This window comes from Nicotiana attenuata, chromosome 7, assembly GCF_001879085.1.
Source record: "Nicotiana attenuata strain UT chromosome 7, NIATTr2, whole genome shotgun sequence".
NCBI classification, from domain to species: domain Eukaryota; kingdom Viridiplantae; phylum Streptophyta; class Magnoliopsida; order Solanales; family Solanaceae; genus Nicotiana; species Nicotiana attenuata.
Window position 1 is genome coordinate 5,849,466 of NC_031995.1, and position 15,146 is coordinate 5,864,611.

The following is a 15,146-nucleotide window of genomic DNA, read 5'->3' on the forward strand; positions in this document are numbered from 1 at the left end:
CAGGTGGAAGAATATGGGTTGTTTGGGACCAGACAAAGATAGATTTTGAAAGTTATGATATACACAAGCAATACATAATAGGGCAGGTAACAGAATTCCAGAATGGCAACAAGTTTAACTTTGGAGCCATTTATGGTATGCATACTGTTCAAGATAGAAAATTATTATGGGAAGATATGGGAAAAAGCATAGCTGGTATTAATGGACCATGGGTGCTAATGGGGGACAATAATACTATTTTATCTAGTGAAGACAGGATACAAGGAACCCCAATACAGGAATTTGAAGTGAAAGATTTCAAAGAGTTCATTTGGGAGGCTGGACTAACTGAATTGAGAACAGTTGGAAAGAAATACACTTGGGCAAACAATCATATCCATAGCAAGATAGACAGAATACTTGTCAATGCTACATGGATTTAGAAATGGCCTGTAATGGAGGGCAGGGTGCTGCGACCTGGTTTTTCTGATCATTGCCCCTTGAGCATATCAATTGATACTGACCAGCATAATGGAAAGAGACCTTTCAAGTTTTTCAATTGCTTGACTCAACACAAAGAGTTTGAGGATACTGTATACAAATGCTGGACAAATAGGGGTGGTGGAACAACAATGAACAAGGTGTGGATGAAACTCAAGATACTAAAGACCAAGCTGAAGCAAATGAATAGTCAAGATTTTAACAGTACTGAACAAAGAATTCTAGTAGCAAGAGCAAAGTTGGAAGTGATCCAGGAACAAATGGTTGGACCTGGAAATAGCAATGAAAGTGTAGCTCAAGAAAAAGAGGCAAAGATGGAGTTGGCTAAATGGCTTGAAATTGAGGAAAGTATAATGAAGCAGAAATCAAGGATTGAATGGCTAAACCTGGGAGATTTAAATACAGCATATTTTCATGCATGTGTTAAGAATAGACAAGCAACTAATCACATTGGAAGATTGACAGATAGTGCAGGGCAACTACTCTTGAATCCTAATGATGTGGAAGCAGAAATACTGAAGTTCTACAAGCAGCTACTTGGAACAGCAACAACTCAAATACCAGCAGTTAATACAGAAGTGATGCAGCAAGGCTACAACCTAAGGAGACAACAACAACTGAAGTTAATACGAGCAGTAACTGAAGATGAAATCAAGCAAGCATTATAGGGTATTGATGACAACAAAGCACCAGGATGTGATGGATACAATGCATTCTTCTTTAAGAAAGCATGGCATATTATAGGGAAATAGGTGACTCAAGCTGTGATGGAGTTTTTTTAGGAATCTGTAATGTGCAAACCAATCAACTGTACAACTATTACCCTAATACCAAAAGTGAAGAACCCCAGTAATATCAAAGAATTCAGACCTATCTCATGTTGTACTACATTATATAAGATTATCTCCAAGATACTAACATCTAGACTGCAGGAAGTCATGCCAGATTTGATTGACAATTGTCAAACAGCTTTTGTGCCAGGAAGATTGATCACAAATAATATTATAATGAGCCATGAACTGGTCAAAGGTTATGGGAGGAAGAATATATCACCTAGGTGTATGTTGAAGATTGATATGCAAAAGGCCTATGATTCTGTGGAATGGGTATTTGTTGAATAGGTGATGAGGCTATTGGGACTTCCAGAAAAATATGTAATATGGGTAATGGTCTGCATCAGTACTGTCTCATATTCAATTATTGTCAATGGGAAGCCAATCAAACCATTTGAAGCAAAAAGAGGATTAAGACAAGGAGATCCCCTTTCACCATTGCTATTTGTAATTGCTATGGAGTACCTATGTAGGCTAATGAAGCAGCTAGGAAACAACAAAGAATTCAGATTTCATCCAAGGTGTGCTAAAGTGAGACTAATACAATTGGGATTTGCTGATGACCTGCTGTTATTTTGTAAGGGAGATGTGCAGTCTGTTATGGCATTGCATAAACAATTCCAAATATTTTTTACAGCTTCTGGGTTAGTGGCAAACACAAGTAAAAGCAGTGTATATTTTGGAGGTGTAGATAGTAGGACACGGCTGAAGATAATGGAAGTACTAGGATACACTAAAGGTGATCTACCTTTTGGATACCTTGGAGTTCCCTTGAGTACAAAAAGATTGTCAGCAATTCAATGCGAGCCTCTGATTGATAAAATGCTTAATAGAATTCAATGCTGGACAGCCAAGTTTCTATCTTATGCAGGAAGAGCAACACTGATCAAAAGTGTGTGGGGAACAATTTAGAACTTCTGGGCACAAGTATTCATTCTGCCAAAGAAAATTATACAATTCATTGAGGCAACCTGCAGAAGGATTTTATGGTCGGACAGTGCTGAACCAACAAAGAAAGCTTTGATAGCTTGGGACAAACTATGTGCACCTAAGATAGCAGGGGGATTAAACTTCACAAACATAGAACTATGGAATAAAGCTGCTATTTGTAAGCTGCTTTGGAACGTTTGCAAAAAGAAAGAGAAGCTGTGAGTGCAGTGGGTTCATACATACTATATAAAAGATAACAATATATGGGATACTAAACCAAAGAATGCCTCCTGGGTAATCCAGAAAATATTCAAGGCCAAGGCACAATTCCAAGAGGCTGGATACTCAGAGGATGATGTGAGGTACAATGACAGTTTTTCCACCAGAAAGATGTACAAAGCACTACAAGGGGAATTTCAAAAGGTGACATGGAGATGCTTAGTATGCAACAACAAGGGAATGCCAAAATGGATCTTTATCCTAAGATTAGCTATACAAGATAGGTTAGCTACTAAAAAAAGACTAGCAAGATGGGGCTCAGTAGATGAAACTTTGTGTACAATGTGCCACATGAACAATGAAACAGTGCAGCACTTGTTTTTTGACTGTGATTATTCAAATGAGATATGGCAGAAGTTACTATCCTGGAAAGGGGTCATGAGAAGAAAAAAACAGTGGAAGGAAGAAGTTCAATGGGCAGAGAAGAATGCAGCAGGGAAGAATGCAGGAGCAGAGATATACAGAATGGTTTTGGCTGCAGCAGTCAACCATATTTGGCAAGCCAGAAACAATATTATTTTTCAGGAGAAACAAATCAATGCACAGAGTATAGTGAAAACGATAGTTCAGGAGATACATATAAGAGCTCAACATTATAAAAAAACTGGATATTTATCTAAGTAATATGAATTGCTATACAGTATGAGCTAAGTAAGGATTGTAATAGGAGTCTAAGGAGTAGAGAAGAAATCTCATGCCGGGGCTTCATGTCCAGCAGAAGATGTCTGTAGTTGGTTTTTGTAAGCTGTAAATATTTACTTAGTAATAAAATTCTTTAATTACCGAAAAAAAAATTATAGCCAAAATAAATAATTTCAAACTATGTATTTTTATAACTTTTTAGATACCTTGACTATTTATTTCAATTGTATAAATCTTTATTTTCAGTTCAAATTCAAAAAAGATTAACTAAAACTTTATTATTTTTGGCCAAATAAAAATATTTAGCCTAAATAATGTAGTTCTATCCAAGTTTTATTATAAATTGTATTCGAAAACAATAATCCAAAAAGTACTATTCTTAAAAAGGTAAAAAAAATATTTTATTTTTCAAAAATATGCCACATAGACAGAAAAATCCACGTGACAGGTGAGTGCACCCACACTTTTTGTCACATCAGTGTCTAGGGGGGTAATGGCTCTCAAAAGGCCAAGTTGAGGGGGGTAATTAAGACCGGGCATAGTTCAGGTAGAATATTAATAATTTGAGCCAAATTTAGGGGCGGTTTAAGGTATTTGGACTTTTTTTTTATAGAAAAATCAACACAAGTGTAATCGACATCATTTGTTGAGGATCTAATAATGTCAAATAAGATTTTTTTTAATTGCGATTTTGTTATATACTTTTTAAATTTTTAATAATGTAACGTATAGTATTTTTTAAGTAGTAAATAAATAAATATATATATATATATATATACACACATTTCATTTTAAAAAACTTAATGATTCCACATCGGAATTCATAGTTAAAATTAGAAATGCTTGACTCTCGAAATCCGAACAGTACTACATAAATTAGAACAAAGGAAATACTAATGTTTTCCCTTTTCAAGAAAAGTATGCAAGTAATTAAAAAAAAGGTAGATTTTAAAGTTTTTGAAGGTAAATTAATTTTCAGCTAAGGCAGAAGTTTATTACCTAATAGTGTATGATCAATGCATTGTCGGGTGGAGTATTAATCCTTGCACGCTTATTGACAATTGATATTACCCAAGTGTGCAATTTACTGCATTTCCACATCCTTTGTCTTTTCAGTTTTCCAATGGAAAATCGGCAAGCGAAATTGAACGTCCATATATCTTATACTCACTCCAGTCCAAAATAAGTGATTTTTAGGACTTTTTTTGTGGTCCAAAATAAGTGATTTTTCCAGATTTCAAGAATGAATTAATTATTTTTTTCCTATATTGCCCTTGGAGTAAATAGTGTTGGAGTATGTGTTAGGAGTGTTTATGTGAAGAGATAGTAAAGGTTAATATGGTCAATTTTATTGCTAATTAATGCTAAAAGGTGAATTTCTTAATCTGTACGAAAACAACTAAAAAATCACTTATTTTAGACCGGAGGGAGTAGTACTAAATTCAAGTAATGACTTAATTCAAGAGCATTCATTAATCCGAAAGACTTCTTCATGCGACGTCAAGAGTCCCTCAAATTAATTATTCAACTGTTTATATAAATAGGCTACCTTGTTAATACTAAAATGCTACTCTTATTATTACTCACTAATTTACAGAAACAACGATTGTTGAAATCAACTATAATGGGTTCCTCAGAAAGCACTGCAAATTCCAACAAATGGTTTGGGGTGATGATGATGATGATTATGAGTCGGATTATGTGTGGCTCTATTTAACTATTCCAGCTATTGAATTTTTTTTCCTGTTGCATTTTAAAATAAAGAGAAGGGCAAGAATTAACTCAAATAGTCGCCCACCTAATTTCTTAAATTAAAAATAGACTGTGGTGGTATTTCAACTGCTTAAACTAAAAATTGCAGGTGAAGGTATAGTATATGCATAGTTCATGTATAATTATATGTGTATAATATTGTATAATCTATATATATGACTTTAAAAAGTAAACCTTGAATATGACTGGCTATTTGCATAAAGTTCCCAACTTCCCATCATCAAATACTTTATTGATTTGCGGCTCAGAACTAAGGCAAAATTATATATTCAATTATTCTACACAAGAAGCAACAAAGGGGGTATAAACTATAACTCAAGAGACATGTCAAATTATTATATACATAGATTGATTTGCTCGCACAATTATATATAGAGAGCTTAATTTCTATAAACATGAAATTACCATTAAATCTTGTGGAGAGTGACTTTAACTCCATGCTGTGGACGAAGCATAAAAAGCTGAACAGGGGAATGAACATAATTTGGTGAAACTGAAAACATATAGCGCTGTAGAATCATTGCAAAAGTAACTTTTGCTTCAATCATAGCAAAGTTCAGTCCTAAACAAGTTCGAGGTCCATAACCAAATGGCAAGAATGCAACTGGATTGTTGTTTGTAGCTTTAACAACTCCTTCAGCAAATCTTTCTGGTTTGAAAATATGAACATCTTCTCCCCATATTTTAGGATCACGTTGAACTGCTAATGGTGATATATATAGCTGCATTTGAGGTGGTAAAGTTAGCTTCCCTAGCTGTACTTTCTTGTTTACTTTCCTTTTGATGAATGGAACTGGAGGATACAATCTTAGAGATTCTTCAATAATCATGTTCATCTACATTGATAAAAAAACAAGTAAAAATACTAATTAGAGACTTGGAGCAATGGTTAAGTTGTTTCCGTATGACCTATAGATCACGGGTTCAAGCCGTGGAATCAGCCACTGATGCTTGCATCAAGATAGGCTGTTTGCATCACACTCCCTTGGAGTGCGGCCTTCCCCGACCTTGCGTGAACGAGAGATGCTTTGTGCGTCGGAGTGTCATTAGAGACTATTTAGCTTAAAAGTAGTTGAGAAGCATTAAGCATAGAAAAATACTTTTTTAATGTTGATGTGTCAGGTTACAAGTGGAGATAGTTAAGCCATTTTTAAGGTTAAAATGACTAAGTTGCCTTTTAATTAATCATATACATATAAAACAAAAGGTTTCATTATAAAAGATGTTAGGAATAGAATAGTAAAAATCTTGGTCAAACAAAGTATTTATAAGCTGAAAAACCATAAGTTAGGAACGACCAACATATGACTTTTGGTTGATTTTGGTTTATATGTGCTTTTGGTGTATATAATCCAAAAAGTACTTATAAGCTAATAACTTACCCGAACACCCTCTTAGTATACTTACTCGAATTGATATATGCATGCAATAAAAGGGCAGCCCGATGCACTAAGCTCCCGTTATGCACGGGTTTCGGGGAAAGGCCGGACCATAAGGGTCTATTCTACGGAGCCTTACCCTGTATTGCTACAAGGCGCTGTTTCCATGGCTCGGACCCATGACCTCCTAGTCACATGGCAGCAACTTTGCCAGTTACGTCAGGGCTCCCCTTCGATACACGCATGCAATATTCAACAAAACTTATTAATCCTCAATGCTTACTATTTTAAGTCTTGATAGGCCATCTGCAGTAGGAACATTTTTGCCAAATAATTCAAGAACTTCTTTTCTTGCTTTTTCTTGCCAATTCTTGTTTGTAGCTAGCAAGAGGATTGTCCATCCAAGTAAAGAAGTTGTTGTTTCATGACCAGCAAAATAAAATGTCTTGCATTCATCAACTATATCTTCTACTGATATTCTGTAATCTTCTTGATTAGCCTCTAAGAGTTTTCCAAGGAAATCACTTCCAAAGTTATGTTCTTCCCCAATAATTTCCTCTTCTCTTTTCTTTATTATTCGAGTAATGCTGTCGCGTATACCCTGCTCCAGTTTTTCTGACTCTATTTCATCTCTGCTTTTCCAAATTTGACTACACAAAAATGTAACAAGTAATTTGATTAATGAGTTACTGTTCTTCTATCTTGGTTGGCGCTATTTCACGAATGGTAACTTTCAGTTTATGGTATTAGAGTCATAAAACTAACTTTTGTAATGAAAAAAGTAACTGAACTATGCATATATATATATGTAGAAATAAAAAATCGAAAAATGTTAGATCTGGTCTTGGAGAAAAGAAGCAGGCTGTCACATGTATTGAATTTTAATTAAGCATAATCATGTAAGTAACTCACCTTACATAATATTCACGTGACACCACTTATAAAGGCAAAACCCCATTTTCTGACCCAACCTAATAATCGATGGTTTCACCATGTGCATATCATGGGGTCTTAGTGGTTAAGAAAATGAGGGTCTAATTTTTTTAGTAGTACGACATGGATATTATGTAAGGTAAGTTGTTGAAGTCGCAAACTACTTGTGTTTCCAGGGCTCTATTTGGCATTTTTGGCCTTTATTATTTTCTATGATATATAGTTATACTTGACTTATTTTTCTGTTATAAAAATGCAGCTGGAGTTTTTTTTTAACCTTTTTCCAGTTTTGATTCAGAGATACAAAATTAAGTCTATGTTGCATCTTGTGGATGGACTTACCTGATTCCAGGAAATCTTATTTTGTGAGCATTTCTTGAAACTAGCAAAGCTAACTTCATCAGCATCTGAAATATATTCTTTCCTTCTAAATAACTACTTCCAAATGCTGTCCTGGAAATTATTTCTGATGTTAATATCCTAAACTCTTCAAACACTTCTATTTCTTTTTCTTCATACATTTTCCACTTTTCCAGCATTGTCTCACAACTCATAATCATCATTGGAACCATACTCTGCATTCACAAATATTATTAACAAAATTAGCAATAGTGGAAACAGAGAACTTGGCATATAATATATTTCAAAAAATGCACAAGAATTTTACTTTTAGGCTTTCTCCATGGAAAACATGGTTGGCTAGTTTCCTCATTTTTGTCCATTTTTCGCCTTTAGATGACGAAACACCATCTCCTAAAAGCTTCTTGGAAAAGCCTTCAAGATCTATTTTTGGAAAGTTGTTGTTTCTATTACTCAGTATTTCTTTGAGAAGTTGTGGTTCAGTCACTACTAGTTCAGGTTGCAGTCCATACCAATAGAGAAAATTTGCCCCTATTATGTGACAACAGAAACAGAAATATAATCAGTAGTTTATATAACCATGTAAGACAACATATTTTAAAAAAGATAGCCCGGTGCACTAAGCTCCCCCTATGTGTAAGGTTCCGAGGAAGGGCCGGACCACAAGGGTCTGCTGTACACAGCCTTACCCTATATTTCTACAATAAGTTGTTCTCCTGGTCACATGACAACAATTTTACTAGTTACGCCAAGAGTCCCCTTGTAAGACAATACATCTAAAAGGTACTTTTAATAAATTATGTGACATTTGTATTACCATAGAGATTCTTCCAAGAAAATACATGAGGTAGAATTCTTGGAAATATGTCATGTGACAAGTGATCCATGGATTTGGTTATGGAGTCTTTTCTCATTTGCACAATCTCTTTGGTATTTCCATGTAACAACTTGTAAGATGGACCTTGGATTCCTTGTGATCTCATCAGAAATTGTACGCGAATCGGACTCCACCATAGCTTCTTAAAGATCCAAACAAGGAGAATTAACAAAAAAATAAAAAGAAAACTCGCGAGAATGATTATCATTATATGATGAATGATGTTCGCGATTTTTCTGAATCCAGATATCGAATAATGGACTTGAGATATTCTGGTTTTCTAGTGTATTCGACTAAGGTTGAGAATATTAGCTTGAGTTAGCAGACAAATAAAACTCAGATACTGGCTTTGGCTTCATCAATAGCATTTCAAATTTGCATATTAAATCCTTGAATTAATTGTACATTAGCTATTATAGTACTATCTAAGATCACCATTCTTGTTTTGCTCTTGACAAAGGTTTTATATGAAAAGATGGTGTGGTCCATGAAAGTTTAGGTGTCAGTTATGACTAGAATGGATTATTTCATGCTAAAATGCAGTACAATAATTCCATTATAAAAAAGATATTGAAAGTGAGAAGTCTCAAGACAATTAGATATAATGATCTCTCTTTTTCTCAGTACATGCACAAGATTATTAAAACTTAAATAGATTTTCAAGATTATTTTATGTACTATAGTATATGATTATTTATCGTTAAGTCGCTATTAAACAGGAGTATGTGTTTTAGATGATTCCTTGGGCCCTATGAAGTGTGTGTTTGGTGCAAAATTTAAAAAAACTTGAAGGCTAAAACTTTGGAGAATTCCTGTAATTACAAGCCCCCATCAGGGTAGGCTGCTTATATCACATCCTCTTGGGGTGCGCCCCTTCTCCGGACCCTGCGTGAATGCACAATACTTTGTGCACCGGGCTGTTTTTTTTTTTTACGAGCTAGTGCTTTATAATTGAGATATACATCACTTACCTTGGTGCTAAAGCTAAATAATCTTCAGACTTAAAAGCATCCTGAAAAAACTACAAGCTAAACTACATTCCAATTATAATAATAAACGAACAAAAGGGGAAAAGATTGAAGGACCAACTCTTATTACAATCAAGATTTGTAATATTATTGTGAAGAGGGAGTTCATAATCAGGACAACATAGCTTGGACCACATGATTATTGTGTGTACCTTTTTTCATTAGAAAACGATCTAAAAAATTGCTGATGACTGTGTGAGGGAGATATCATGTTAGACAATCACTAATACAACAACAACGACCCAGTAAAATCCCACAAGTGGGGTCTGGGGAAGGTAGTGTGTCCGTAGACCTTATCCCTACCTCGAAGGAGTAGAGAGGCTGTTTCCGAAAGACCCTCGACTCAAGAAGACGGAAAAGACAAGAAGAGAAGGAAAGGGACAACATATTAGTACCATCAAACAGAAACCAAAGAAATAATAACAACATCATAAGAACTAGAAAATAGTTGAAATGCAATAACAAAACCAGAAAATAAGCCCCGATGCTATGAACAACGGAAGGATAGTGTGAATACAACATTAACCACTAGAACCACTAGCAGTCTAAGGCCAACCCTATCAAACTAGCCTCGCCCCCGGACTGGACTACCTTCTAACCTACAACCCTAATGCTCGACCTCCACACCTTCCTATCAAAGGTCATGTCCTCGAAAATCTACAGCAACGCCATGTGTACTTTTTTTCTCTTATAATATTACCCCATCTAATTTTCATATCTTAAAAATTGCTGATGGTATGTGAGGACTACATAATTATAAGATCACTTTGATTTAATATTCTTTATCTTTATCTGTCTTTTATTACAAAGGTTATAAGAAAAGCTATGATAATGTGAATCCAAGAATGGTACTATACCTGTTAATATTGGGTGCTTATTCAAGTACATTGTGGTCCTACCTAAGATAATATGAAATCAATAATGGTACACAATTTGTTAATATTGGTATTTATGCAAGTAACATGTAGTCTGATCACGCCCAACTATGCCTTATAAAAAGGACAATGCGGTCGTTGCAAATATAATCCGGTTTACAAGTCCGGAGTCGAATCCCACAGAGAACTAAGGTTTAGCTACAGCTGTTCACTATCACCAAGAAAACAAGCTTGAACAATTCCTAACCTATAGATATTAAGATTCTTATGTTTAACTAATTAACTAATAAATTAAAATAGTAAATTAACAACTAAAGATATTGAGGGTTAGAGAAAAGATTAAGGAGGTCTAGAGTTATGATTTCCCCTATTGTCGGAATCCTTCCCGCTATGTCTTCTATAATTTCGCCTAAGTATTCTCTACCGATCATGAGCACTCTTATTACCGTAAATCTCTCCCGAGTAATTACGACAATTTACTAGACGCACTCTCCCGAGCTACGCTAGCTGGCTTTTAATACAGCTCACTTCAGATCGCACCCAAGGCTTCGTTATCCCTAATCCCGCCTTTAAACCCTCGGTTATTGATCCCTCGTATACTTTGGGAGTGGTGTTGTTTAACAATTACCTAAATATGCACTCTCTCCCGAGTTATGCATACTAAATAGGCACAGCTAATTGAGAGCTCTTCAACCAACCACAATATAAACGTAGTTGAACAAATAGAGAAAAGCTATAGCTCAATTATATAAAAACATAACAAGAATTTATCCTACAAAAGGTTCTATCAAAACTCTAGATAACAAATTAGCTATTCATAATAGTATGTAAAACTACAATACTAAAAGTCATAACCAATAATGAAAAATAGGAAGAGGAAGGAAAAACTTGTAGAAGAATTCTCCGCCTTGCTCCCAATGTATTCTTGCCTCCAAGGGTGTTGTCTAACCCTAAAGTAGTGTCTCTCCGCCTCCTTAGGTCTAATTTGTGTCCAAAATATGTCCCCTTTTTTGTTCTTGGCCGGCCTCCTTTGTTTTATATAGGGTTTAGGACTTAAAATCCCATGTTTTACACTTTAGCCCCTGAAATTTACGCTTCCCACCGCGGTTTCACCGCGTTCGCGGTGGAACCGCGGCCAAACGCCCTTGCGGATTCTTCATTCTTCAGAAACTGCCTTCCACCGCGGTTCTGCCGCGGTTCTGCCGCGATCGCGACAAAACCGCGGTTTTTCACCCTGTTCCATTTGGAATTTGGAAAAACGTAAAACATGAAAGTTGTAGCCCTTTGAGTTAGCTTTCCAACCATATATTGTGGAGCCCAAATGGAGTTCTGAGCAAAATGTTATGTCTATTTTACTAGACAGTGCGCAATATACCTCCTCAAGTCTTCGTTCGTACTTAATTATCAAATTTGACCTCCGAACACGATCCCGGCTTAATTCCTTGAGCTTTTACTCAGACTTCAAAGCTTCAAATCACTTAAATTCATTCCATAACATCTATATAGCTCGGAATCACACCTACAAGGCATAAAACACACAATTAGTGCAAAACACTAGCGATTAAAGCGCAAACTCAATTAAAGTGCAGTAAATTCGAGTGTAATAAGCGACTAAAATATGCAATTATAGCCTATCATCATAGTCCTTCTCCTAATGACATTCAAACCATTAGCTTCTTTAATTTAAGCAGTCTTGCCTTTATATAGTTGTGTCCGAATGTACCGATATCTTGACTTATAAAAGCAGTTACTTATATTGAGGCAATCCAGGATTTAAATTCTATTGGCTCAACTTTTAAGGTTCTTAGCATTAAACTCATTACTTTTTTAAATTATGGGTTCAGACCAACCATTTGTTATAATTTTAGTGAATTTTTATACAGTCAGACCTCTCAGCATCGCTATATGACAACCATTCACTATAAAAGCCAAGTTTCTTTTGGAACTAATTTTCATACTATGTTATAATATATGTTCTTTAAAACAACACTTCGATATAACAACCAAAAATATTTGGAACAAACGATGCTGTTATAGAGAGGTTTGACTGTACGTAAATTGATGATTCGCGTCAAAAATACTGGGAACTCGTAGCTTTGTTTGCAAAATTTTTATTTATGTACATTATTTAGGGACATTGATATGCCCTAAATAGATTCAAGGACTACTTTAACTCCATCCTTGGGGGTCAAAATGAAAATATCAGAAGGATAATGGACATAATTAGGTGACAGAGTGAACTTATAACGCTGCAAAATCATGGACAAGGCAATCTTTGCTTCATTTGTTGTGAAATTCAGACCAACACAAGTACGAGGTCCCAATCCAAAGGGGAAAAATGCTGCTGCGTTGTTGTTTGTTGCTTTAGCCACCCCTTCTGCGAACCTCTCGGGTTTGAAAATATGAACATCTTTACCCCAGATTTGTGGATCATGGTGCAATGCCAAAATTGGCATGAAAATTGTCATGTTAGCAGGAAGAGTCATGCTCCCTAGTCTAACTTCTCTTTCAACTTTCCTTGTCATTGTAATAACTGGCGGATACAATCTCATACACTCGTTAAGTATCATGTTCATCTAGAAAAAAACAAAAACGAAACTAATGAAAATATAATTAAGTAAATAAAAGTGTGCTACCTTTAATAGCTAAACTTTAGATAAGATAGTCATACAATTCAATTCAGTATCAGAGCAGTCATCGGTCACACAATCAATTCAGTATTAGAGCAGTCATTGCCTCCCATTATCAAAAAGAATTTTCACGTGCTTGACCTATGAAAAAATATCAGGCCAGCATGTGGGGGCGTGAAGAAGATATAATTAAGTAAATAAACGTGTACTCTCTCTAAGAGGTTAAACTTTTAGAAGAGACGATGGCATAATTTAATACTGAGAGTGTTTCTTACTGTTCTAAGTCTTGTGATTGCATCAGAAGTTGGATTTTTAAGGCCACAAAATTCTAACACTTCTTTTCTGGCTTTTTCTTGCCATTCTGGATGATGTGCTAAGAGAAAAACAGACCAGCCAAGTAAGCTTGTAGTTGTAAGATGTCCAGCACCATACAATGCCTTAACCTCGTCGATCATTTGATCTATTGTGATACTTTTGTTCGTGTCAGATTCGTGCAAAAGTTTCATAAGTTGTCCTAGGTAATCAGTCCCAGAATTCTCAAACATTCCAACTTTTTCCTTTTCTCTTTTCCTTACTAGCTCAAGAATGGAGCTCTTGATTCCTCTTTCAAGTTTCTCTGCTTCAATTTCATCATCTGTTCTTATTAGGATGCTGCAAAATTCAAGAAACCAATAATTATGAATGAGACGTAACGTCCTGAGGAAATCTCTTGTTTCCTATAATGTTGATTACCTGATTCCAGGAAATCTGACACTGTAAATATTTTTGACAGTTATTGCAGTTAATTTTGCCACCATCTCGAATATATGTTTGCCTTCCATATAGCTGCTTCCAAATGCTGTCCTGGAAATTACTTCAGTTGTTAACAGGCCAAAATCCTTGAACACGTCGAACTCTTTTCCTTCGTGTTCTTTCCATTTCTCTAACATTGTTTGAACACTCGCACTCATTTCTGGCACCATACGCTGTACAAAATATCATCCATTCTTACTAAGATCAATACTTTAACATTTTTAAGACTAATATACTGAAATTGCAAAGCTCTAAGGCTTACTTTCAAGCTTTCTGCATGGAAAGTGTGATTGGCTAGTTTTCTTACTTTTGCCCATTTTTCACCTTCATTGGTTATAAGTGCTTCCCCTAGTAGTTTTTTCGCATAGCCTTCCATGTCCATTTTCGGGTAAGTGTCTTCTTTGTTGGCCAATATTTCTTTGATAAGCTCTGGTTCAGTGACAAATAAGTATGGTTTTGAGCCATGCCAAGTGAGGAAATTCCTCCCTGTCACCAAACAAAGCAAACGCAACGAACAATTAAGAGATAAATTTAAATTCTATGTACTGACAGTAAAAATTAAAAATATTTACACTATCAGGTCACTTATAAGGTAATTCAGGTTAAACTACTGTGCTAGCGTAACAAATATTCACACTTGTGCATCAAATTTAACCTAGTTTACTTACCATACATCCTTGTCCATGAGTAAACATGAGGCTGAATTCTTGGGAAAATGTAATGAGAAATATCCATCATAGGTTTATCCATAGTTTGGCTTCTCATGAGTGAGATTTCTTTGGTATTCCCATGGGGAAAGCTATAAGGGGGGCCTTTGATTCCCTGAGAACTCATTCTATTTTGTATTTGAAGTGGCATCCACAATACTGAATAAAGGAATTTAATGATTGACCAAAGAAGATAGAGGCAGAGGATACTGAAAAGGAAGATTAAGATAATTCCAACCAAAACCATCTTCAGGTAATTTAGTTATGATCTGATAAATGAGTGAAATCTATCTCTATTTAACTCTGAGGTTCCATTTAAACAAGATTTGTGACAATGATGTGTAAGGAATCTATATGTTGGAAATAAAGACAGATACATGTTAGATTCCAGGTTTGTCATTATTGAGGAGATTATTAGATTTATTAGCTTTTAAAGAATTAAGTTTGTTTAAGTGGCTTCCCAGGCTTGGCGTAACTGATAAAGTTGCGGTCATGTGACCAGGAGGTCACGAGTTCGAGCCGTGGAAACAACATCTTGCAAAATATAAGGTAAGGCTACTTACGATAGACCTTTGTGGTATGAACTTTTCTCGGACCCCGCGCATAGCAAGAGATTAGTGCACCGGAC

General features: G+C 35.5%; 3 protein-coding genes across 3 annotated transcripts; 1 reads left to right on the forward strand and 2 right to left on the reverse strand.

The window, feature by feature from the left end:
- Positions 1,647–3,146, forward strand: LOC109229805. Its single transcript, XM_019395358.1, has 2 exons — positions 1,647–2,205; positions 2,497–3,146. The coding sequence occupies exons 1-2, from the start codon at positions 1,647–1,649 to the stop codon at positions 3,144–3,146; spliced, it is 1,209 nt and encodes a 402-aa protein (XP_019250903.1).
- On the reverse strand, positions 5,138–8,867 carry LOC109228603 (cytochrome P450 CYP749A22-like). Its single transcript, XM_019393749.1, has 5 exons — positions 8,427–8,867; positions 7,917–8,140; positions 7,592–7,824; positions 6,600–6,966; positions 5,138–5,773 (listed from the first exon to the last, which is right to left on the reverse strand). The coding sequence occupies exons 1-5, from the start codon at positions 8,692–8,694 to the stop codon at positions 5,345–5,347; spliced, it is 1,521 nt and encodes a 506-aa protein (XP_019249294.1). The 5' UTR covers positions 8,695–8,867; the 3' UTR covers positions 5,138–5,344.
- On the reverse strand, positions 12,466–14,807 carry LOC109228604 (cytochrome P450 CYP749A22-like). The gene is made up of 5 exons (XM_019393750.1): positions 14,480–14,807; positions 14,074–14,297; positions 13,752–13,984; positions 13,295–13,670; positions 12,466–12,965 (listed from the first exon to the last, which is right to left on the reverse strand). Exons 1-5 carry the CDS (start codon positions 14,763–14,765, stop codon positions 12,537–12,539), a joined length of 1,548 nt encoding a protein of 515 aa, XP_019249295.1. The 5' UTR covers positions 14,766–14,807; the 3' UTR covers positions 12,466–12,536.